Here is a 25,922-nt window from a genome sequence, read left to right on the forward strand (position 1 = left end):
CTTTTGATTATGCGATTCGCCTTGGCAGACGAACAAATAGAGGAGAGAAAAAGGTAGTGTTTGACACTGCCATTTTCAATGACAAAATACAATCTAGCCAGGGCCAGTAATTCGACGGGGAGGGATTAGCCTAGCGCGAGGTTGGGCCCCCAGATTAAGACGAAGCCCGAGCGCGGGGATCTTGAATTTCATCATCTTCGGCGCTCGGGCACAATGCAGTATTCTTCCCCTTTTCTCCTCTGCCGTCTGATGAGGGGTCAGGAGAACTCACCTCTCCTCTTCTTCTGTTACTCCTCCTCTTCGGAGCAGCACTCACTACTGCATTCATTCATGTGTCCTTTACTTTACATTAGCTCAGATACCTGAAGGGTGTGGGTGGCTGGTGGGGGGGGACGGGGACGCGAGTGCTCTTTACAGTCATGCACACGCAGGCAAAGTCAGAATGAAAATAACCTAAAATGTAATACGGATAATGTTGGATAAGGTTATACTTTTCATCACACATGCTTTGAAACAAACACACAGAAACGTGAAGGCTGCACAGACATCTAAAGACAAACATAGATGCAGGTGACAAAAACGGGTTATCCAGCAAATTTAATCATGAATGCCTGAAAAGGAGTTTGCTCATCTTAGGCTGGACTGCCCTCTTGTGGTGAGAATCTTCAAATTAAAATAAACACTGAACATGGTTTATCAATCATTGCCTTTGCTTACACATATCATGTAATTATTGTGTCTATATCTCTTTTAATCACTGACTAATATTAGCAGTGAGAATATTCACTTTTTTTTAAAGGAGCAATGGGTGCAAATCAGTAGCACTGGTGTACATCAATGAATGCAAATAAAGATCTCAACAGAACTGAGATACATTGGTTTGTAATAATTTAAAGCAGTGGTCCCCAACCCCCGGGCCTCGGACCGGTCCGTGAGTTGTTTGGTACCGGGCCGCGAGTGTTGAGGCTCAGGTGTGAAATGTATGGTTTTCAGGGTTTTTAAATCGGTTTTCAGCATTATTTTGTTATCGTTTTTATTATTTTTATCGTTAACTTGGTTTCCCTGGGTCTTTTCACGTGTGTTATGAATAAATCTTCTTTTTTTCGGTACCGAGTGAGTTATGAGTTATATTTAATAATATAATTGGGTTTAAAAAGAGCTCGTCAGACAAGTTCAGTCTTGTTGAAGTAAAGAAACAGTGACGGCTTCACTGCTCTGTGATAGACTGGATAAGAGAATAGTTCAACAATTTAAGAATAAAGTTTCTTAACTTATAAGTGCAAAGAATTCTGGAATTTTATCATTTATACCATATGTTATTATTAAAAAGCTTCAGAAAATCCAGCCAAGTCCTTGAACCAATGTGAGAAATTTACATTTACATATAGTAATGACTCATTCTGTAATGAAGTCACTGCATTGGGTCAGGAACCATGCAAAAGAGAGGAAAAAGGGAACAACAACAACCACCCAATACTTTAAACACATGTAGGAATGCCCTTCTCTGGACCCTAGCTCACTAAAGAAGGTCTGCCTGACCTTTCCACCCGTGTTGGGAAATCACCGATCCAAAAAACTAATTTCAGCATCTCCATCCTCATAGATGCTCAGAGTTTTTCTAAATCATTTCTAAGGGACTTGTTTGAAGGATCTTTTTTAGGCTTTATAGTTAGGAGAAACTCGGCCTCAGGATACCTCCATATGTGTGTGAAGGTGTAAGGTTGCCTTCTCCCTCCTCTCCCTCCATTCCTGCTGTCAGTAGACTTTGTCAGGCTTTGATCTTTCTATCATTAGTCAGGTATGCAGAGACACAGGCAAACCACCAACTTGTCTTTTTCTCTCCCTTTCTGCTTTTTCCTTTCTTGTGCTCTCCCACGCTCTACCTAGAGAAAACCTGCTGACCTGCTTGTCTTCTCTACTCTCTGTCAAAGATAGAAAGGTAGAGCAGCGTCGTTTCTTTGAGCTTGACGAGTACAGAAAGTGACAGTTTCTATGCTCTCTGCCAGCTCTATTTTTCCACATTCTTTAAGAACAGGGTGGAAGAGTCTCGGTATCCATCCCTGTTGGTCACTAACAGTGCACGTCTCCCTAAAGTCACACATTGGAATATTTGGAAGTTGGTTTAAGAGAGCACTTCTTAAAGATGTGTTTACTCATGTCATGAAGTCTAACAGCTGTTTTTTACAACAAAGAAAATTGGTACAGTTAATTTTGTTGTTGTTGATTTGTTACTTCAAACAGCTAACCCTTTAATATAACAGCACACATAATAAATCTGCTAATTAAAAAACAACAAACAAACAAACAAAACAGTCCATTAAAAAACTAACTTTTGAATAGTTTTACTATAATATACTTAAAAATTTCTGCACGTAGAAATGCAGGCTGACCATTCGTTAGGATAAAAAAAGGCTTGCATAAGAGAGGAAATACCTTTCTCTGGTGATATTCCAAGCTGAAATTCTTGGAAACAGAAATATTTGAATACTTTCACAGCTCCTGATTAAATTGCAGTATCCTTGTCCTTTAACTAAAGGACCTGTATATGTACCTGTGACCATACAGAAGTACTCGAGTAAAACCAATAACACATAATTAATTGTATTCACACCAACTGTTCATCGAAAAATCTTAAAAAAACAAAAGACTTGACTTTGGTACCTTTCTCACATCTAAAGTCAATATGTGAGAGGTTTAAGTGATAAACTGATATATTCTGCAAAGACTAGGGATCTTTTAGGGTCACTGGTTGCATGACTACAACTGGATTCCTTCTTATATCATTTCCTACCATGCTTTGTGTGGAAATTTACAAGGATAAAAACTTGCTGAACAGTGGAGCAGAAACAGTGGGGGCTTTTGGCTACAGCTGCTCTTTGTGTGTGCAATGATTTGTTCTGTGAAAACAGAAAAAAGATGAAAAGAGCAGAAGATGGACATAAGCGAATGAAGAAAGAGCACCTAGTGATTGTTGGCGTTGCTCACATGATTGAATGTCAGGATTTGCATAAAACCTGCTTGGTTTTACTGGGAAAAAAATAAAAATAAATAAGTAGTACAGGTATACACAACTCCAGGCAAAGTTTTCTTTATCATTTGGATAACCAGAGGCATATTTCACTTCTTGTTTTAATAATTGCATATCTCAGAGTTTAAATTTATATTTAAACATCTTTACATAGAAAGGGGAGTTTCCCTGGTCCAGCACACAAATCAAAGTGGGCTGTATGTTAAGGTTGGGCAGTTGGACGAATGTTGAACTTTTCACTGGTCATTTTTACAAGAGCGATTTATTTACCTATTTATTTATTTGCCCATGAGTAAGTTTGCTAATAATGTTGGTTGAAGCTAAGAGAAGCAGTCAACAGGAAAAAGTGCTGTTTTAACGTCACCCTCTTCCAGCTGTGTGCAAATGCACCCTCCTCAGAGTGTGCGCCCAAATGTAGCAGCGATTCATTTAATCAAACTCAATACATAATGAAAGAAAGGCGGTAGCCTATGTTAAAACAAACAAAAACATTTTATTTAAATTAAAAAAAAAAAACCACAATGCTGGGGAGGGAAACAAAGAGAAACTGGCTTCTTTTTTCCACTATAACCGTGTTTACAGGCCGTTCCACTGTTTATGAGTCTCACTGTGCACTGTGTCCACCAGGGGCTGTCCTTTCCATGTTATGCTGCTGGTGAAAAGCTTTTCCAGCCTTGTTGATGGAGCTGCAGACGCTGGTGAAAGCCTGGCATACTCAGTGGGATGGTGGACACGTATTTGCTCATTCAAGTTAGTTGCGTGAGTCCTTTGCTGGCACTATACGTCTGGACAGGCGGCACATCCCTTGGGTTACATCCTCAGGTTTACCTCTTTCATCCGGTTTAAAGCCAGAAAAATCCCCCATTGGCGACTTTGTATTTTCTTTTGGCAAGTAGTTCCTCCATGTTTGGACTTATTCTGTGTTCTAAAAGCGCAATCTGTGCATGTATAAATTGCTCCGCCCATCAAAAAGTCACCTCCGCGAATATATCGCCTATCGTCATTTATTGGACTGATGAATGTCGGTCGGAAAAATGTTTACATATTGCCCAGCGTATGTGGCCCATAATGTGAAATTAATTTGACATCCCTGTTTTAAAGTGATTTTTTTCATGAGATTCCTGGTTGATTTTGGAGGTGTGCAAGTTTTTATCTTCTAGTTTTTAATCCTAGATTAAAATAAAAACAGTGAAAAATGCTTTCTCCACAGTCCTGGTGGTTTTCCTTTGGTGGAGCGATACCTTATGAGGACAAAGATGGTGAATTCTGCTTTGTTTTTCTAAATTGAGTGGAAGGATTTAATGCCTATGAGTAAAAAAGGCCACAGTGCAATAGAGAACCTGATTTTTATGCATGTCTACATTTTAAAACTACTTGCCGACACACTGAGGTGAAATGGAGCTTACTACCATGTTCTGGGGTTTCATTTAATTATGAGAAAAGCAACAGTTGATTAACTAACCACAGGGTGGCGCCTGGCCAGAAAGTTTCCCCTTATGTGTACCTTGAACCAGAATTAGTGCTGAGCTTTAGCCATAATGTGGGACAACAGTTCCAGTAGCAGAGCAGGCCTATTTCAGTGACACAATCTTTTTATTGTCACATTTACATTAGCTGGCACTACTAATAAAGTTTGTGAATACTTGGGATGACTCTACAATAAGATGGTAAGAAGACAAAGACAATACTTTCTATTTAATAGTTTGACGCATTTATTACTTTTGGGCTGAACTTTTGTCATTTGTTTTTAAATCAGGATCCTAAAAACTGCCTGAAAAGCTGTCAGTTTTAACTAAAAATGCTAGAAAGAGAGAGCATATTCTTCTCCTATCTCCAGCTGATCCTAGGGCTGGATCAGGTGACCCTGAATCCTCCCTTAGTTATGACGCAATAGGTCTAGGCTGCTGGGCGCTTCCCATGATGCACTGAGTGCTCTCCTCTGTGTTTATACACCACTCTGCATTTAATCATTAGTTATTATTAATCTCTGGCTGCCCCTCCCTGATCCTGGTTCTGCTGGAGGTTTTTCCTGTTAAAAGGAAGGTTTTCCTGGAGGTTTTCCTTCCCACTGTTGCCAATGCGCTTGCTCGTAACGGGTCATATGATTGTAGGGGTTTTCTTTCTGTATCATTTACCTTACAATATAAAGTTCCCTGAGACAACTCCTGTTGTAATTTGGCACTATGTAAATAAGACTGAACTGAATTGAAAAATGCAGACTCAATTAGTTCAACATGTGCGCAAGATTGAGGGACACCACATCACAAACCCGCCACAAGTTACCATGAAAAAAAGCAAACAAAAGTTTCCAGTTCTTCCTGGTCACCTCCACTTCTCTTCACCAGTTTGCTTCAATTCTCTACTTTGCTGTCTCAGTTTCTTCCTGCTCTCACAAACCTCTACAATACAAGAAATTCTCTCCATCCATGTTATTTTATTATGTTTTGGTTCTTCTTGCCAATTTTTGTTTTAGTTTTTTAACTGAAACTTGTTTTTTGAGGCTTTTTTTTCAAAAATTGTGTCTGCCAAACCACACTCAGCAGTTTACAGTTTCTTTCTTTTTTTGGCCATATGAATTAGTTGGTGCAACAATCTAGGCAGAGCAAAACCATATCACTTAAAGTGTAAATGCATATCCTTAAATAAAAGTATGTAATGAAAATGGTAGGTCTAACAGAGCTTAAATGTAACATTTTAAAAGGTTACAGGTTAACAATGCTGTCTTTGACTCACTGGCTGGTTAAATTTTAATGTTTGAAACAACTCAGTTGTGACTGTGGAAATGGAAAGAGGCTGAATAAAGTATCGTTCCGTGAAGAGGGCTTTTATTTTTCCACTGTCATGGGACAGTGAATATGGTGCACAATATCTGAAGCTGTGTCACCTAAAGAAAAAAGGCTTCCCCACTATCACTTTCTCGCCTCAGTCAATTTTCCATGACAGCCCAAGCATGACTACTAGAGAGCAAGCAACTGTCCTTCCTTGGATAAAGTTTTAGTTTTCACTTGTTTCTGCTGACTTGTACAGCAGTCTGACTAACATGGCATGAGCACATTACGGAAAAGCAGTTGCTGTAATATGAATTGATGGGAACTCCTAAAAACATTTGCGTTAATAAAGTAACAATTGAATTTTACAAGCACGTGTATTTTACATGCACATGGTTTGTGGCGTCAAAAAGACAAGTGTAAAAAGTACTCTACTATTACTTGAAAAAAGCAGTCTGTTACTACAATAAAAACAAATATATCCTCGTAAAACATGTACACGAATATTATTCAAGCCATTTAATCTAAGGTACTCAGTATGTAATGACATAAACTGACCACATGGTGGCACAATCTGCACATGAAATGCAAAGACCATGTCCCTAGAAGACTCCTGAGAATACTGAAAGCTGGTAAATCATCCCTGTCTTGTTTAACATCTAATCCCCAAGTTACTCTATATGACATTTCAGATGAGTTTGAGCACTTCACACAATTACAGGCTGCGCTCCTTTCCAACCATCAGGTTAGACAGAAAATATGGATATGTAACAACAACAAAAGCATCGTTAACCACGTTAATGAAGAAGCATGTGTACATTTAGTACTCACATTTTCAATGACAAACGTCCATTCTTTGTCCTCAAACTCCTCTGCGTGGGGGTCCTACAAACAAGACAACAGTTATTTAATTAAATTCTCATTTTCACTTTGGCCGTGTGCCAACCGACACAGAAAACTGAGTGAGCTCAACAGCTTCCAACCCACTATCATCTCTATTCACCTCATGACCCAGTTTTTATGTTCCATTTCCCCTTATAAATTGTTTGCATTACTGAGGTGACTTTCAATTACACGAGGTTGAGCTACTGAATCCACAGATGGAAACATTAAAATGCAGAAAATTTCTGTGTACTTTAAGCATCTCCGTGTTGCCTCTCTTCCCATCTTCCTGCCTGTTTAAGATCAACATAATGAAAAGAGACAGCAACAGAGGCAGGAAGCAGCCCGGCCTTACTGTGCTGCGGTGGGTGACCTTCACTGCCCTACAGTACTCTCTTAAGCACATGCACAGTACACACAAACGCAAGACAGAGCTGGACACACTACAAAGAGAGAAAGCACAGCTGCATGTCAAGTGGTAAACACTAAAAACTGGGCCAATTGAAACCAGATGGTTGGATGCAGGTTAAACCAGTACAATCACTCCAGGTGCTAAAGCATCTGCACATATATTATGCCAGTATTTGGACTGTGGGAGTCAAATTGCAGAACAGGTGATTTGATAGGTCAGATTTCAGAGATGCATTAAACCCTGGTTGCAATGGGCGTTTCAAGGATGGTCAGCTGACATACGTCGATACCAGGGGGCAAGCCCCAGACTAAAAACACACTTATGATCTATGGGGCACAGCTCAGGTTTAGTCTCTACACCTTTACTAAAGTATTAATGCAAACAATGGCCAGATTTAAATAATAATAGTGATTAGAGCAGGGAAATATGACCAAAAATATTTATCACGATATACATTTGAAAATTTGCGATAACGATATAACTGACGATATAATTGACACTAGACAAAATACTTTACAAGTCCACAACTTTATTAGTGCAAAAAACCCCATCAATGTATTTTCACTTAAAAAAGCAGCTGTTTTTTTATGTGCATTAAAGTTATATAAAAATGTAACAGTGCAAATTCCTTGCTGACAGTTTAACCAAAAGGCATTTCCAGTGGAAATTGGCCGACATATCCTCAGCATAACCATGTTTAATATCCACAAAACTTAAAAAGAGGTTATACACACACAATACGGTAATATTATGTTGAAGCACAGTACGTATCACTCCGCGAGGCTCCTGACTACGATAGCCGTAATGCTCTGACAATCCATCAAGCGGTGCGGGTTCATAGCTTAGCAAAGTCGTACTAAAACATTTGACAGATTTTAGAGCGCCGTGTACATAAAATCGTTTCGAGGTCAGTAAACACAACCAGAATTCATACATAAGGCACACGGGATTATAAGGGGCACTGTCGATTTTCAGAAAAATCAAAGGATTGATTTTAAGTGTGCCGTATAATAACGGTAATAACGACGGCCCGCTAGCATGCGCTACCAAAAATAGTGCTTTGTTGTGTATCTGATGGACGAAAGCTAAACCAGTTCCACACCACTGAAGTTGCAGCATTTTTAGAAACCAATTCTGGTTCATCTGTTTCATTTAAAAATCCACTTTCGCTCTTCTCATTCTGCGTCGTAGCCATGTGCGTATGTAAACAAAGGCACTGCGCATGCGTGTTTGACCCATATTCTATCGCGATGTCATTTTCCTATCGTTGCCCAAAATTACACCGGTATTACCGTGAACGGTATGATATAGCCCAGCCCTAATAGTGATATAAAAGCTTTAAAGCTGATCCACCCAACAAACATAGGAGGACAGGTTTTAAACCAGACTTCATTTAAAAGGTAGAGGAGGAGTTTCTCTAGTGAGGACAAACATAAATCTACAGTCTGCTGTTTGTTGCAGCCTTGGTGTGTAATACACGAGCTCTGATTGCCTTTTTGTCTGGCTGAGCTCAGGACACACTCCCAGAAATCAATATTCCTGCAGTCTAGTGTAACAATCAGACAACGCCCACACACAAACACAGAAAATAACACAGCTTTCTCACATACACCCCCCCTCTCAAACTGTAAACTTTCTGTTATTTCACATCCCACATGCTTTTAAGCACCAGCAGAGTGAAGCGTTATCAGCTGTTTTCGTGCTGCTGGTAAACAGAAGCTGCAGATCACACGCAGCATGCACCTTCTTCTGTGACATATCGTTTTCATTAACAAGTTCCAACATTAGTGACAAGGATTTTAAAATTTTGTTAAATATGAACAGGAAAATGCTTGTCCTTTCCAATAATTCATAACCAAACAACTCTTGTGGTACTCTCAGTGAGATTCATTTTCAGATACTTTGAAATAAAATTTAAAAAATAAAATGTCACAAGTCAAATCCAGCTAATTTAAAACTCAATAGGGTAAAAACAATAACTGCCCACTTTTATTATGCACATTATCTCTGCTAGAATTGATCTGTCTGCATAATGAGCAGCCAGAGCACTGCTTACTTCAGTTAATATTTAATCTCATAATTTTTTTTTACTATATACAAAGTTCAGCTAAGGCTGTCTGGTAGTGTACATCCCCCTGAGGCTACAATAATGCAGGGCTCCGCTAGTTCAGCTAGCTTAAGGCCAGAAAACACTTTGACAGGATCGTAAAATCATGGTTACGTTTCCCCTCGCTTTCAGTTACCACAATTCAGAAAAAAAATCTGAAGTGTAAGTTATTAGATACTTGATTTGCCAAGTGTTACACTTGGGCAATTCAAGAGTACTGTAAATCGGGGCACAAACCTAGTCTCATTTAAAAAACATTTAATGTGTAAAAACTGGTGCAGTTTCCTATAACACAGGTAAAATGACCCAGGTAATGTTAAAAGCCCTTGATAACATTTAGTCGTTATAGGACCAGAGAGGTCTTACACCTGAACAGGTCTTAAAACTCTCAAATCTACAGAACTGTAGGCTTGGGATGTGCACGACTATCCAAGCAGAGGACTGAATGTCCCTGCTGACAGGTACCACCAGAAATATAATAATTGAAACTAAGCTCATATTTTATTGTTATACAACATCAATTAATTATTTCTGTAACCAAGCAAGGTTACCAGAGCAACTCTGCATGCAGCTTTTGACCTGCAATTGACCAGGAAAGTATTTGCCAGTAATATAACTACTGCAGATTAGGGTGTTAATGCATTTTCAAAGGGTCTGATTCTGTCTGGGCTTTTACTGCAGACAGTATTTCCAGCATGAGCTGTATGCTACATGCACAGAAAACTGAAAAGCTGTGAAAAATAATAAAGTCAAGAATCTAAAGAGAATCAGGCCCTGCATCTTTTTTTTCCCTAACGACTCTGTGAGATCTTTAATACAACTATAAATATTCACAACGTTTCCCTTTCACTCAGTGTAAAGCAGTTGAAATACAGCATAAAAATATTCTCATTTAATGCACTATCAATTTATAAAATGGATGACAATCAGCCTGAGATGTCTTAAGGAAAATGAGCACCATTTCATCTTTAAGTCTCAGTTTTTCAACATTATAAAGAAAGGCTGCTTTAGTAAATCATATAAACCTCTCAGCACAGCTACTTTACTTTCCTCTTAAAGAAATAAATCTGTATTGTTAGATAAAACATTATTGGCAGCTCATTACTCTGAGTCTGACAATTTAATAAAAAAAAATAAAATGTATTGTTAATCCACTAGAAAATCTTTTTCTTGTCGACAGACAGGAAATTTTGTTTAATTGTTCATCTATGGGGGACCTATGAGTACCACTTCTTCCCACTAATTTTCAAGCACCTGTTGTACTAGAAGACAATATTTTCCTTCCTCTATATATGCTCCATCTTGTATATATGTACACATATGCACAAAATAAATGATCAATTAATCAATCTAATTTTTTAAATATTCATGCAACATCCAAAACCTTGTCTGGTGTCTTTTTTAGTAAGAATGGTGTCAAAGTGACAACGATTCAACCTTCTTGGATTAAAATACCAAAATAATAAAGTCAAACATTCTTAAAAATGATTTACACTGCAACTCCCATCAACGACTTGAGGACCAAATAGTGAAACGTTATGCCGACCTTCTTTGCACAGCATTAGATGCTTTCATTGTCCAATCATGGTTCACAGACTGTATTATTAAACACCCTGATCTATGACATGCTCCTGGCTGTGTTCCTGTAAACTAGGATGATGTTTCAGAGTTTGTTTATTTTTATTATCCAGAATGAACAAAAACCTTTCTACCAAGGCAGCAGGCTTACAGACCGCATTCTATTGCTGTTTGATTTGAGCTCCATCCAACTTAATGGTTGAATGGTGCCTTCAATGTTTTTGCATTTTGTCTCATTACCAAAACAGCTTTATTACTTCCTCTGAGACAGGAAGTGGAAGTGGTCCTAAAAAAAGAGAGGCACTAATAGTACAGTTACGCTCAACAACCACAGACTTCAAAAAACTGAGCCAGTACACACGAAAGCAGACATAACGGTTTGTTTTTACAGATGTCTGGAGATGAAGTCTTTACTCTATTTGAGGGTTTCTGTGTCAAGTGCCTTGGGATTGACTAGATTTTCATGTATTTAGTAACCAAATTGTTAAAAGCCACCACCACCACTTCACAAAGCAAGATAATTATGGTAGGTATTTGTGGTAGGAGTTATGGTTAAGGCAGGTAACAAGATACTGAGCTCTGAGCTGACCTGTCAGCAAAAAGGCCAGTATGTTTAAGTAAGTCAGACAAGGTGACGGATACCTGTTTCAGTGTACAGTAGAAGCAGAATTTTTGGCATAAGCCATTTATAAAGATCATATTACACAAGTGTGATCGAACATTTTATTAAACTAATATTTAATTACCAAATTCAACCAATCACGATGCTTTAACTGAATCCTTCAGCCCCTGTGTCTTTAGCACTTTAGTAGCATGATGATAATTTCATGCTACACACTCTAGATTTCTATTAACCAAGGAAGCAAAACTGCCTCAGAGCATCACAGAGTCACCACCATGCTTCACTGTAGATGGCATCATTCTTCCTCCTCCAGACTGCCTTCTTTTATGAAAGGTAATGTTCTCTTCTCTTAAGCTCTAAGCCTGAAGGGTTTATGGCTTTAACAGAAAAACCTGAACTCTGGAAGTTAGAAATTGTTTGTACAACAATTGATTTGTAAATTTGTGATCTTGTGAAAGTTGTCATTAAGGAATTGTAGGCAAAAATCAGGATAATTAGCATTTTATGTTAAATTTAGAAAAATATTAGCTGTGTTGAGCAATTTAAACCGTCTGTGTGTGCTTTTGGTATTGAAATCAACTGGAAAAGTTCACATTTTGCTATTAGGATTAGTTTGATGAGGGGACTAAATAAGTGTGCTTCCAACTAAATGTATATAAATGTTTAGCCTAGAGTTTCCTTAAAGGCCTGTTTTACACAGATAATAGAGCAGCAGGTTACCTTAAAAAGAGTGACCGTAATCTCAATATTTTCTGGTACAGGCCACACCACGACTCCTCTGTAGGGGTTTTTGATGCCAGGCTGCCAGCTGTGAGACTGCAGGACAGAAGGATGGATGATGAAAAAAAATTACATTTGGAAATAAGTGGAAATTGAAAACTTTCTTAACCTAAAAATGCATCTAATCCAATACCAACCTTGGAGGATTTCCGTCGACTTCTACGCGTCCAAACTACCACCAGTTTGTCTGGTTGCCTGTGAGAAGAGAGAGAAAAGAAAGATTAATGTAAAAAAGGCCAATCCATCCACTTCTGTGCTACACTTCAACATATAATTACTGTCAGTCTAAACTAGATTGTATTTTATTGCTGCAAGTTTAAAACCCTGATAAGCCCTCTGCTCTGCACACACATACAAATACCTGCATAGTCTCACAGCATGAATAAATCATGATGAGACAACTAAACCCCAGCTTTGTCCCTGCAGACTGCAGCACAAACAACAGGATGCACACTTGCAGAAATACAGAGTATACACATACAAGCACGAGTTTAGTCTAACAGGAGAAAAAACAAACAAACAAAAAAACGAAAAACAGATAGGGGTCTGAGAGTTAGGATAATCTGACCCAGTCCAGGATGGAATCAGCTGTAAGGTGTAATAACCACTGAGATCAGTGCACGAGCTGTGAGTGGCAGAGCTAACAGAGCATGGAGGAAGCAATTTGGAGAGGTTTCACACCTGGGATGCCAGCAGCACATCTTTCAGCCCAAATTCACCAGAAAAACAGTCACGAAAAAGTATTTTTTTTTGTTGTACATGAACATGATTTAGTACATATGTGAACAGACAAAGCAAACATTGTTATCAGTAGGGATGGGTACCGGTATCCGGTGCCATGATGGCACCGGTTCTGACATAAACGGTAGTAACCAGACCGAAAAGCAGCGCACATTTCGGTGCTTTATTTCGGTGCTTTTGTTTACTGAGATGTGATACACTTTGAATTCTAGCAAATCATTTTACGTTTCCGGGGATAGTAGGCGGGTCCAGGTACGTACGTTCTTTTAGAGCAGAGCTACAGATTAAAAATGCCCAAGGCAAAGCGGTCAAAAGTCTTGTTGTACTTCACAGCAAAAGATGCAAACTCAGCAGCCTGCAACAAGTGCTTTAAGGTGATACTGTGGAAAGGAGGTAACACCTGAAATCCGATGAAACACCTGGCGACGCATAGCGTTTTTTTTAAAAGCCGAAAAATGCGCCGTATTTGATAGCTTGCTGCGAGACCTCACACCGAGCGCATCTACTGCAGGTGTGGTGCCTGTTATCGGACGAAGAGTTAGCAACATCCCCCAAAAAGCTGAAGAGTAGAGTCCTGGCCCCTAGCCCTGCCAGTGTAGCAGAAATGATGAGGATGATGATGGCAGCAGCAGCCGTTCTTCTCTGCGTGAGTAGCTTAATGTTGTTCGTGTATAATTTACGTTGAGTAGGCTAACCACGTTATTACATTAATGTATGTAAGGTGAACTAGCAAACATCATCATAGCTACATGCGGCTGTCTTCTTGTTTGATGGCAGATACTCCCTTCACCCTGGCCAAAAAGGCTAAAATGACCAAATAAAAAGTGGGAAACAGTTAAACATGAGAGGTTTTTGGACAAAGTTTTTGTTTTTTCCATTGTTTAAGCACTGCTTCCAGCCAAGAATGATACCATATATGCCCTATAGCTGCAGAAAAGGCTAACATTGTTATCTTTTTACAAAAAAAAAACAGCTGAACATGAGAGGTTTTTGGACCAATTTTGTGTTCTCCATTCTTTAAGCACCGGTTCGAGCACCGTTTAAGCACCGGCACCGTTTCAAAAGTACCGTTTTGGCACCGGTATCAGATAAAACCTAAACAATACCCATCCCTAGTTATCAGGAACATTAAAAAATAAAAAATAAAAATGTAACATTCATGCCCAGAAACAAAAATCAGTAGATTAGAGATTGTGACCATTTTACAAACTGCCATGCTAAGTTCAGTCACATGACAAGGCAGTGCTGTGGTGGTTAGCACTGTTGCCTCACAGCATGAAGGTTCTGGGTTCAAATCCGCCTCCCACAGACCAAGAACGTCCATGTTCGATTATTTTAGAAGAAATATTTACTTATTTTACATCATCAATTGAAGTTGCATTTTAAAAAATATATTTTAAGTACTGCTGCATAACATTTCTTTTAAAAAAAACTGACAAATGAGATGACAGGCAGCAGTTGAAGGAACAAACCAATACAACTTTTTAAACAGCATCAAGACAATGCAGGGTGTTCATAAGCAGAAGAGGAGTGGCTGTAGTTCAGATTAGGCATCTAAGTGCATTCTGAAATGCAGCTAATGTTGCTGCGGTTCATGTGTTAACTGCTGAGGCATACTTTGGCTTTTAGTCATGCTTAAGCATCTCTCTCACTCACTCATGGGCAAGCCTCCACTTCATGCTGTGAACCTCTCCAGCTTCATGGATAGCAGTCTGTAGCTAATGCAGACTTCTGGTTTTGCACTATCACGAAGAAAGGGGTAAACCACTCTATGTGTATTCATCAAAAATAACTTTATAAGCTCTGTGAGTGACTAAATAGCAAGAAGCTACATCATATTAATATTGCCATCAGTTACAGATGCACTAATCCAGATTTTCCTACTTCCAATATCACACTAATACATTAGCTTTTGGTATCTGTTGATAATGAGTAATGACATAATACCAGTGTTAAATCAACAATTTTCATCCCTCACTGTGAGAAAGACTGGAAATCATTCTGATGGATTTTAGGAAACGCAGAAACAGCAGAGTTCACCACGGAGGAGAAGTAGTGCCAAAAAAATATCTAGATAAAAAATTTGAGCATGTGAAGAACAGACTTTTCCTGTAGTGGACAGTTTGTACTGTTTTAACACTGTTTCATTGCAATTAATTGGTCTATTTTATGACTTTGCTCTTCATCGTGACAGCAGCTAAGCTTAAGACTCAACAACAACAACACAAACACGAGAAAGAGTAAGACAAATAACATTTTCATGCCATTTTCTGCTGACAGTACACAGCTAAAACCTATAGATAACGGTTTACAGAGCGTCCGTGTTATGCCTCACTCCATAATGTTGTTTGTTGTGTACAACAAACATGCCAGTCTCATTAGAGAGAGGGGAGCAAGTGCAACAAACTGAAAGTAAAACATTTGTATTCTGATACAGTCCTTAACAAACTGTTATGAGAAAAAAATACAGTAACTATAATTTGGCAGTGGTCTAGCACATCTATTAAGCACTGTATATGCTAGATTCAGCGATAGGACAGAACTTTTACTTTGAAGGCAAATGTTCTCCGTTTCCTGTTTGCATTGCACCTTTCATGTTTCACAGTTTTCGCTACTACATGGTGACCAGTTGGTGAGTGTTAGCAGGCAAGTCAGCATCTATGTCAGCTTCTATGCAAACTACAGGTGACTGCAGCAATGTGCTAGCAACTAAAGTATTAACAATGTGACCAATAATTTCACCAACAAATCGAAAGCAATTTCCAGTAACAGTCTCCAACTGTCAGGGTGGTTCGCCTACCAGTCGGCGTGACTAAGACCTGAATAATGAAGCAGCACATTTTAAAGTTAAAATTCAGAATGAAACACTAAGCCTCTTCATGCAGATTGGTATTAAAATCCAGATCTGCATCATGAAGTTCTGTATTTGCAATATTTTAGTGTAAAGTACTTGATGTTAAACACTAGATTTATGCATGCACCAGCCTTTATGTATAAGATTTTTAAGAGAACAATAACAAAGGAAAAGAATGACAGACAGTGTTACAGAGAGCAAAAAGACAAGAGAAAAGAGGGAAAGAGTGAAAAGAGACAAGAGGAGAGGGGAGAAGAAAAATGACATAACAATTTCAGCCTTGAGGAGAGGCCACACATAGAGGAGCTATTGTCCAACAACAGATGCCATATCAGAGAGAAGGCAGAGACACACAAATATCACCCTCCCTTTGTCTCCTTTGTACAGTATTTGTTGAGCTATGAGAAAAATTTAAACCATTTGTCTGCAGGCTAAATTATTTCAACGCCCTTTTTTAGTTGTGTTCAGCTACAACTTCAAGGCTTCATTCTGTGTGTAACATTAATCAATGAGCCATCAGAGAGGAATGTCACAACACAAAAACACAAATGAGATGAAGACGGCCACAAAAAGGCCTGAGGAAAAACTATTAAAGTGGCATTCATCAGCTCTCAGTCATACCAAGAGTTCACTAGTAGAGTTCACAGCTAGATTACAGCCTTATGTTTACCCTAGATTTGAAGTTTAGTTTAGATGTTTTATAATTTTATAGTATATGCTTAGTTGGTTCTGCTTTCTCTTCATGTAAGAACTTTGCAAAGTGGCATCCAGAAAAGACACCAACAGGATAAAGCACAGTACACAGATTAGAATTAAGCCAAGAGTGCTCTGGCCAAAATAAGCAGCAGTAGAACAGAAATTGGTTAAATAGACTAGTGATACCCACACAAATACATACAGCAAAACACAAAATAAATTTGAAACAAATTATTATGAAGTCCAAACCCTAGGAGCGTTTTGTCTCATACTTGAGCATGACCACTACCCTTCTGAATGTTAAGACCTTCACAAACTGGATGCCTAAAATCCGTGCAAATATGTTTTTGCTTTAAAAATATTTTTTTTAGACTCACCTACTCTTACTGCAGCTGATCACATCAACTGCATAATTTCACTGGATGAATTTGCAGTACTTGTTTTTTTGAAACAAGTATTTTATAATCCAAATAAGACCTGACCAACTAGCATTTGGCAACAATTGCACTCGTAACTCAAATTGTGTGCCGTTACTGAATATATAATGACATGGAAACAGTAAAATAATAGTATTTTACTACATTCATACTGCTAGACGCTGCTCCTGATAAATGTCTGAAATGATTTCTCTGCCTCCTCAGATATGTTCCCAATTCTGCCAAGAACTCAACCTCCCCCACTGACATCCTGAAATATGTACAATGCGCCTGTGATGCACCTTCCACTCCTGGACCAAACCGTGCCTTCTCCTGAGAATTGGATGGACCCAGAATCTCAGTTTTTACATTTTTCGTATTTATTCAGGAGAAAAATCAGCCCCTCCAATTAATTTACTCAGTAGGAATGCCATCGCTTTCATTTTAAAATTTCAGTTCATGTTAATCAAGTACCCTCACCCCCTCCAGTCTTGGGTTGGACGCTGTCGTCTCTGAATATCCCGAATATCCCAGAAAACCACAAGCAAACTCAATGTGACCACAACATAGAAAGAGGATAATACATTTATTTGACATAGATTTATTTTACCAACAAAGATTGTGATTTTAAAGAAAGATAAAATAAACTAAAGGTCTGGAGCTCCAGTCAAAGAACTGATACCACAGCAAATGGATTGGTGTTTATATAGTGCCCACTCAAAGCAATCCTACACAACAAGCCCTGTTCTATTCTATTCTATTGGCAATTTGGGGTTGAACATCCTGCCCAACACACAGACTAGAGGAGCCACAGGTCAAACCACTCACTTTCCCATTAGCAGATAAGCTGCTCTATCAAATTGAATTCAATTTGTTTAAATAGCATCAAACAACAAGAACAGTTGTTCTACTTCCTGCACCACAGTAACCTCAGAATAAAATAGTAAAAGACAAGACACAAAAAAGTGGAAGGAGTCTGGGCCAGCCACATAAAGGGCAGTAGGATTCAGGACTTCTCTAAAAACAGACTACCAGGATCTCCATCCTGAAAGCAGAGAAACACTCCCACAAGGAGGTCTGGGAAATATGGAGCGCCTTTTCCGGCCTCCCTCACAAAAGTACTCCATACCTAAAACATTTCATAATGAGAGAGCGGAGATGGGCAAAAGACTAGAGACAGGAGAAGCTGAGAAAGGTAGTCCTCATTCTGATCTAAAGATTTGAAGCAAAAAAACAACTGGTTCGTGTACTGCTAACGCTGAGATCGCCAAGGCTCCAGGACAGAACAAGGACCACTTCCACCAACTGTCAAAGACAATTGAGTTGGAGTTTGTTGATAGTACAAGAAATCCACTGGAGAAGCTGCTGCTTAAAATGCGCCATTATTTTTTCCAAAGCACTAGGCAATTAAAATACCCACAGAGGAGCACCCTATATACCGCTTTATTTGATAATTTAGGTAAGATGGTGTAGATGTACCCTTACTTGACTCTCACTAGCAGAATGGGAGAGACAAATTAAAGAGGCAAAAAGCATGAAATAATGAGCACAAAGTGTGCGAACTAAATGGCAATACAAGAGGGAAAATGTTAAAGAAGACAAAAAAAAATGTGAAAATGATATTCAAAGAATGTTGAAGAAAGAAATGAAAAGACTAAGAATTTGTGCATGTGTATGTTGGAAAGAGATGGCAGATAAGACTAAAGTTGGTATTTCTTATCCACAAAAATGTGCATTTAGTGAGCATGTAGTTATTTAATGTTCCCTTAAACACCACATCAGCAATATGTGGAGTCCATAATCCTGAAGTTACTGTGGAGTATGTGTTTATAGACTTCACAAACACCACCTACCAACATACCAACAGTTTCCATTAAGTATAATTAACCAAAAAATACCAGATTACTTCTAGAAGATTTCTCAATCAATTCAGCTTAGGATCGATTTCTCTAAGACAAAGAGATATTGACATGGAGAAAGAGAAATTTAGACCAAGAGAGATCAACAAAGAGAGATAAGAGATAAAGAACTATAGAGAGATAGAGTTAAGAGATAAAGCGAGATATTTAATCGCATCATCCTGCTCATTGTGCTCTATCATAGTGATGTATGGAGTCCACTCAGTAATCACAACTTCTACATGTAAGGCTCTGCAGATATCCATTTTACATTCATGTTTAAAAAAAACAACAACAACAACAAAAACCCACACACACAAACAAATACCTACTGATCATTAGCATTCACAGGAGAGTACTCAAACTCTCAGAAGAAGAAACTAATGCAGATTAGAAGGTCATTTGAACCTAAACAGGGCTTATGAATGGATAGAATATCCCGTAACTGTCAGAAATGGACAACTAAGCCAGATCATAAAGAAGTATAGGCTCAATGACCACAAACTGGCAAGTGAACAAAGATGATGCAATTCCTCCTGAAATTGTGCAGTGAAGTAAGGAACTCTTAGTTTATTTCATTCACTTAGATAATTCCAAATTTCAATCAGCAAAAGGAACAAGGACAATGAGAAAAGGCATACACACATGCACACACATGTCCAATATGACGTTTAAGTGTTCACTGAGCTTTCCAATTTAAGCTGAAACATCTAATTTTGTTGTTCTTTTTTCCTATTATTATTATTTTATAAACTGTATTATGATGCTTTCAAACAAGTTTTAAGAAACTCTCATGTCAATAAAGCACCTTTGAATTTCAATTGATAGACAAATTTATATAGAGAGAGACAGAGACAGAAAGTGAGAGAAGAATAAAGATGAATAAAGAGAAACTGATAGAGAGGGAGGAAAAAATAGGAAAAGCAAAACAGTGATTTAAAGAGACAGAAAAAGAGACGGAGACAGAAATACTGACAAAAAGAAATACAGAGAGAGACAAAGTGTGATCTGACAACTATTGTAAGAAAAAAAGTATTTCTTTCTTATCAGTTCCTAAAAAAAGGTTCACAAACTGCATGAGAGGCTGATTTCCCAAAAAGTGAAATAATGTCACCATCTATAACCCCACAGAATAAAATGTGCAGCTTAAACCAAAGACAGTCACATAATCTCGCGCTTCACTGTTTGCACACCTCGACCCCCCTGGATAGCTGGAAGTGAAGGGTGTGTCAGGAAGTTGTGGCTGCCATATCTTCTCTGTAGGCATGAGAAAGGAAACACTTCATTTTGGTATGACAGTTCTAAAACCAACACGTATACATGCACACACACACCACCTACACACTCTAAGAGTGTAGGAAACCCAAACACACAGCAGGGCAGGGCACAGCTAAGTTTTGGTGGCAATAAAACAAGTGATAAACACAGTGATAAAGTATCATGTATCTTAAAAACACAATAGACACTTTGGCAAATTGCACGAAGCAAAGCTGTCCACTAAATAATGATTTCCATTTTTATCCAGCTAAAAGATAAATATTCTTCTTTGTTTGCTGTATTTTTAACAGTATCCTGGTTTGTGGTATCAAGGACATTAGAAAACTAAGTTTTCCAAATAGAACTGTCATACTCAAATGTAGTGAGCCACCAGCCATAAAAAAATGCAATGAATGCAATGAAGAGAATTCTTCTTTGACATCTGACATGCAGTGTAGGGGTGCAGCGCTAACTGACTGCCACAAGCACTTAACGCCAAAGATCTGGTCAAAATGAGAAACACACAGTAACAGCCCCACCATTAAAAGCTTAGCAAAAGAATGTATTTGTCATACCTGACCTACTTCATAAGTTCTGACTCAGTAAAGACAGCAATGAGGCAACAAAAGGCCCAGGGATACTCATGCCTTAGGACAACAAGGGACAGGAGGAGAGTAATGGGGAACTAAAGGCAGGAAACTGTTAATGACCTTTCCACCTTTTAGGAATTTCACTTTTTAGAGAGCTTCCTAGTGAAAATCAATGTCAAAGTTTTGTTTTCATAATTGCTGAAAGCCAAATTCTTAATTAAAATTAAAATCTAACTAATGACCCAGCCCTCATTCCTGTGGGCATTTTGATCCTTTTAATGAGAAGACTGAAACAACTTGTAAACATCGCCTCTTAAGCTGCAACTGAGCTTTGAAGAGGACATCTAACAGACAGATTTTCAACACAGTAGTGCTTTATAATCATCTTGCTGTGTGCATTTTGTAAAATCTAAAAAACTTTCCTATAAAATCTGAAATTTGTTCCTTCTCTCTTCTGGCCTGCACTGCCAGTCATTTGACCTCCAATTATACAACAGTAAGTCAGTGTGTCTGTGTGAGCCAAAAGCTGGGTCAGTGACACAGAGTTAATGCTGAAAGCACTTAAGCCAAGCACAAGAGTCTGGAGTGAAAGCTAGAGCACCTCTCTAATCAGCTTGTGTGCTAGTCCATGAATGTGTAATGTTTGTTTGTGACTACTGTAATGCCAGGTTATGTATATCTGACAACTTTATGTATTTGTGGATTTTTTTTTAATTAAAATGACTTTTATAGACTAAACACACAAAACAGCTACAGTCTTTAGTGTCTAATTTAAACATTTGTTTTACTAACCTCATTACTTACTGGATCTTGCTGCTATAAAAACTACAGACTGGAGTGTGAATTGGAAAAGCAGAGGATTTTTCCAGTCACTTCTAGACTTCATTATTTCCACTGAACACCTAAAGACATCAAGCATGAAGATTACTTTGAAGCATTTCCCATTCTGTAAACAGCCTGGGTTGTTTCAAGCCAGAAGCTATTATTTTTCAGAACTCTTCTTAAAAGGATAGCTTTGTGGAGGCAGCAGTAGCTGAGAGCTTAACTGCAGAAACAGACTGAAGGTCAAGTGTGGCCAATTATGAAAGGTCTACCATGGCTGAGAAGAGGGACTAGCTGAGAGCAAGGTACAAGGAATAAAAGTGGGTAGGCTGGATGGATGAAAGTGGAGATCAAAGGCTCCATCATACCCTGAGGAACAGAGGTCAGGTAAGCGTCTTTTAAATCTTACCCCATGAGAAAGCACAGGAAGCAAAGGGAACAAAATGCTGCTGCTGGCTAACAGCACTGGCCTGCAGATGAAGGGTTAAACTCTCTGCACAGAGAGTATGGAAACTTCTGGTAAATAAAACCGTGTTTAAGTCGTCCCAATTTCTGGGAATGACAACTGACAAAATAAAAATAAAATAAAATAAGTGAGAGAAACAAATGAGCCATTTACACACGGGGAATGGTTTGTACTTCCCTTCCTGGGTTTTTTTTGTGTTTTTTTTAAGTCAACTGGCTCATCTCCAACTGCTTACTTATCACTTCCAATACATTTCTGGGATGCAGGGGGAGTCCACTCATAGCATTATCTCTGGCTAAAAAAAATGAAAAGGCTTTCTAGGCAAACTGAGTCCTTCTACATCTGACATATCAAGGGGAGAGAAGCAAGTCAAACATTTGAGGTAATCAAAGCCCATAGAAATGGATATGCGTGAATAATTTACAAGATAATTAAGCATTACTGACCTCACCAGTTGGCGCCCAAATTACTACCTGGTTAAACTAATTACTTATATTTTATTATTGTACAAAACCCACACACTGCTGTTTCTGAGATGTTACCGTGTTGCCCGCCACCAGTCAGGGCTGCAGCTCAGAGGGCGTGTCTCTCTTGTTTGTGACAGGAAAGTGCAAACTAGCAAACAGATGACAACCGCATGAACCATAGCTTCAGTACTTTGATAAAAAAAAATGAACGGCTGAAGTCAGGTGTGCCAGAGTAAACTTGTGCACAACGACCCATGATGCACTGTCATATGATGATATCACAACAACACAAAGAGCAAGATGTTATGAGTGAATATGTGTTTCCCACCAAAAGATCCCTGCATATAATCATGGATTAAAAAAAATAAACAGAGAACAAAAGGGTTTCATGAATCACAGTGGTAGTAGGAAACCAATGCAAATAATGATCAACATGCATCTTACTTCCACTCTAAGGGAAAACACAACAAGAGCCTCAGGCAGAGATCAGGCACAGCAGGAATCACGTAGATCATGAATTTGGGAGCAAAATAATTAAGAATGAAACTACCTTTCAGTGGGAGAAGTGAGGTAATAAATCCTTTCTTCCCACACCACCATTCACCAACAACCTCAGGGAGTGACTGACACCGTACGAATCACAACCATCACATGCTTAAGAGCGCACACAGTAGAAAACAAGGAGCCCTGGTGAATACATTTCTAAATTTAATGATAGATAAGCAGCCAGGCGACGGTCACAGCGCTGATATTTGTGAGTAATCAATTATTTTGTCTGAGAATCAAACTGAAGAGGGAAAAACGAGAAGATTTTAAGTCTTTAAGATAATTTGCTGGCAAATGAAACTGCTTATGTTTTAATTTCTCTCATATTATAATTCAAACAGCAGCTTAAAAATGTTAACTCTCCAACACATCTCTCCCCCTTTAAATAAAATGCCTTTATTCTCATGGCACAGTCATTAATTCACCCATTTTCTTAGCCACTTATCCAAAGCAGGGTCACTGGGGGCTGAACCGATCCCAGCATGGCCATGTTTTCTAATAGGTTTCAGGATATAAGCTTCAGTCAGAGTTAAACAGGCGGAAAATGTAATTTTCCCGATATAGCATTAAATTAATATTATCATTATTATGAGATTTATAACAAACTGAATTTGCCTCTCTATAGTTTAATGTATCTCAACATATAACACGCAGTAACAAAAAAAAAAAAAAGACATGTTTGGGTACACATAAATTTATGACTGGATTTCTGAACACTTTGATATTTATGTGCAGGAGGCCATTTCTGAATGCTGGACTAATTTTTTTAAAATCAGAGCTTAATGTGACTGCATTTGGAAAAGTGGTTATAAGTGGTTATAAAAGTGGTTATTCATCACTCAGTGTAAGTAGCCATACACTGAGCAGGTAAAACATCATGAACACCTGCCTAATATTGCATTGTTCCACCTTTTATTGAGAGCTGGGGAATTTGGAGGCAAGTCAACACATCAAACTCATTGTTGTGCTCCTTGAACCACTCCTGAACCATTTTGCTTTGTGGCATCATGGACACAGCCACAGCCATCATGGAATACCGTTTCCATGAGACGATGTAAACGGTCTGCAACAATGCTTAGGTACATGTCAAAGTAACAAGCACATGGCAGGATGGCAGGGCCCGAGGTGTCCCTACAGAACATTGCCAAGAGCGTCACAATGCCTCAACCAGCATCGCATGCCAGGTTTTCCGGAGGTAAGCGACAGACACATAAACACATAACCTTGACCATCCATGTGATGCAAAAGAAAGCATAATCCATCAGACCAAGCCAGCTTCTGCCATTGCTCCGTGGTCCAGTTCTAATGCTCACGTTGTCACTGTTGCCACTTTCAGCTTTCCAACAGCTTGTCTGTTGTATCCAACCACACAGGTCAGCCTTCGTTCCCCATGTGCACCAAATGAATCTTGTGACCCAATATTGTTGAAACTGTTCAGCTTACATCGATTCACTTATGTTAACTAATTGTGGTAAAGCTAAATCATTCACCATTGCATGTCAAAATGTAAATGTAGCTTTATGCTGAAGGTGACAAACTTTCAATAGGTGTGTTTCTCTTTTACCCACAGACTATTGAGTTTGGTGTGTTTGACTGCACATTAACCTCCTCTGCTGCACCACCCTGGCTGTAATGCCATTGGTCATTGGCAACCCCACAGGGTGCTATGATTGGACAATGAAGCAAATCATCCAAAGAGACCCAGAGGGGAAAAAAAACTTTGTACTGCAAGAGAGGATCCTAAATTCCACCTATGTCAACTATAATTTCCAAAACCGCGTTTTAAAACTGTACGAACTGTACAGTTCCAGACACACAGTATGAATCAGCCTGCAGATGCTGCAGCAGTGCTCTGCAGGCTGATAAATGATGAGCAGTCTTCAGGGCTGTGTGTTTTTTTCTGGCTGACAGCAGCGAAGTGAAACACACCAGCAGAGTTTTCATCACATTTTACACCCCATTGACTACTTCACAACCCTGCAATGTTTCATGTCTATTGGTGTGTGTAGGAGGAGCGTGTAAATGCCCTGTTTTTGTCTCATGATTGCAGCACAGAACAACAACACTTGGGTGAATTCTACTGCAAAGCAAGCCTCCCCCCCTCAAAAAAAAAAAGCAACTGAGGTGCGACAGACGAAGGAAGATGAAGTAATCGGGAGAGGAAAGAATAAATGGAGAGAAAAGCAGTCATTTCACTGTGAAAGCTAACCCAGAAGACCTCAGTGAGCCTGGGGCAAGAAAATAGAAGAATCAGAATTAGAAAAAGAGGCGATAAACTTCAATAATAAAAAGCTCAAGCACTAAACATAAAAACTGCTTTACATTTGTTATAGTTTTACATTTTACTTGTGTGTTTCTAAATAAACAAGCATGGATCGTAAAACTGAAACAAAAACAAAGGGGATGTTTGCAATTAAGTAAATTCAATCCAGGGACAGAGTTATTTTCCCCAAAACCTCAAACATAATGACAATCCAGATTTTATGGTTTCATCCAAAATTCCCGGACAAGAGAAATGACAGCTCTCTACTACAACCTGGCAATAAAAACCCTCTACTGGTGCCAAAGTTATACTCAGGAATCTGTCAAGGCCTTCAGATTTAAAGAGAATGAAGAGCCACGTCAGACAAGTTGGCAAGAAGAGGTTTCTCTGGCAGAGAAATGAGATGGACGCTTGCCATAATGCACACACGCTCAGCAGAAGACAACATGTCACAGCCTAACGCACGCTGGTCATTTCCACGGTTGGCCATTAGTCAACTGTCAGCCAGATGCTTCAACTGTGGAATTCATTTCTACACTTCACGCATTTCACAACACACAAGTACATAATAACTGTGTTAAGAACACCACTTCCACTGCATTTCATGCTTACAAAGACAATTCAAATTTCTTTTCAGTGCCCTCTACCACAAACTGATTCAAACAATAAGAGCCTGATTAATGTTTAATAATTGTTATTATAATAAACTGAACCAAAGGAAAATCCTGA

General features: G+C 38.8%; 1 protein-coding gene and 1 long non-coding RNA gene across 5 annotated transcripts in view; both read right to left on the minus strand.

The window, feature by feature from the left end:
* Positions 1-25,922, minus strand: part of ehbp1 (EH domain binding protein 1) — a 167,847-nt gene that overhangs the window by 133,850 nt on the left and 8,075 nt on the right. For all 4 annotated transcript variants that reach the window (XM_085183552.1, XM_085183553.1, XM_085183554.1 and 1 more), the window contains 3 exons: positions 12,315-12,372; positions 12,118-12,213; positions 6,628-6,681 (listed from right to left, as the gene is read on the minus strand). In XM_085183552.1, the coding sequence (XP_085039678.1) occupies positions 6,628-6,681; positions 12,118-12,213; positions 12,315-12,372 (208 nt within the window). The remainder of the gene's footprint in view (positions 1-6,627; positions 6,682-12,117; positions 12,214-12,314; positions 12,373-25,922) is intronic.
* LOC146505721 (uncharacterized) lies at positions 3,370-6,621 on the minus strand. The gene is made up of 2 exons (XR_014877752.1): positions 6,166-6,621; positions 3,370-6,121 (listed from the first exon to the last, which is right to left on the minus strand). It is a non-coding gene; the product is annotated as an uncharacterized LOC146505721 (long non-coding RNA).

The sequence above is a fragment of the Neolamprologus multifasciatus genome, chromosome 13 (genome assembly GCF_963576455.1).
Source record: "Neolamprologus multifasciatus chromosome 13, fNeoMul1.2, whole genome shotgun sequence".
Classification (NCBI taxonomy): Eukaryota; Metazoa; Chordata; class Actinopteri; order Cichliformes; family Cichlidae; genus Neolamprologus; species Neolamprologus multifasciatus.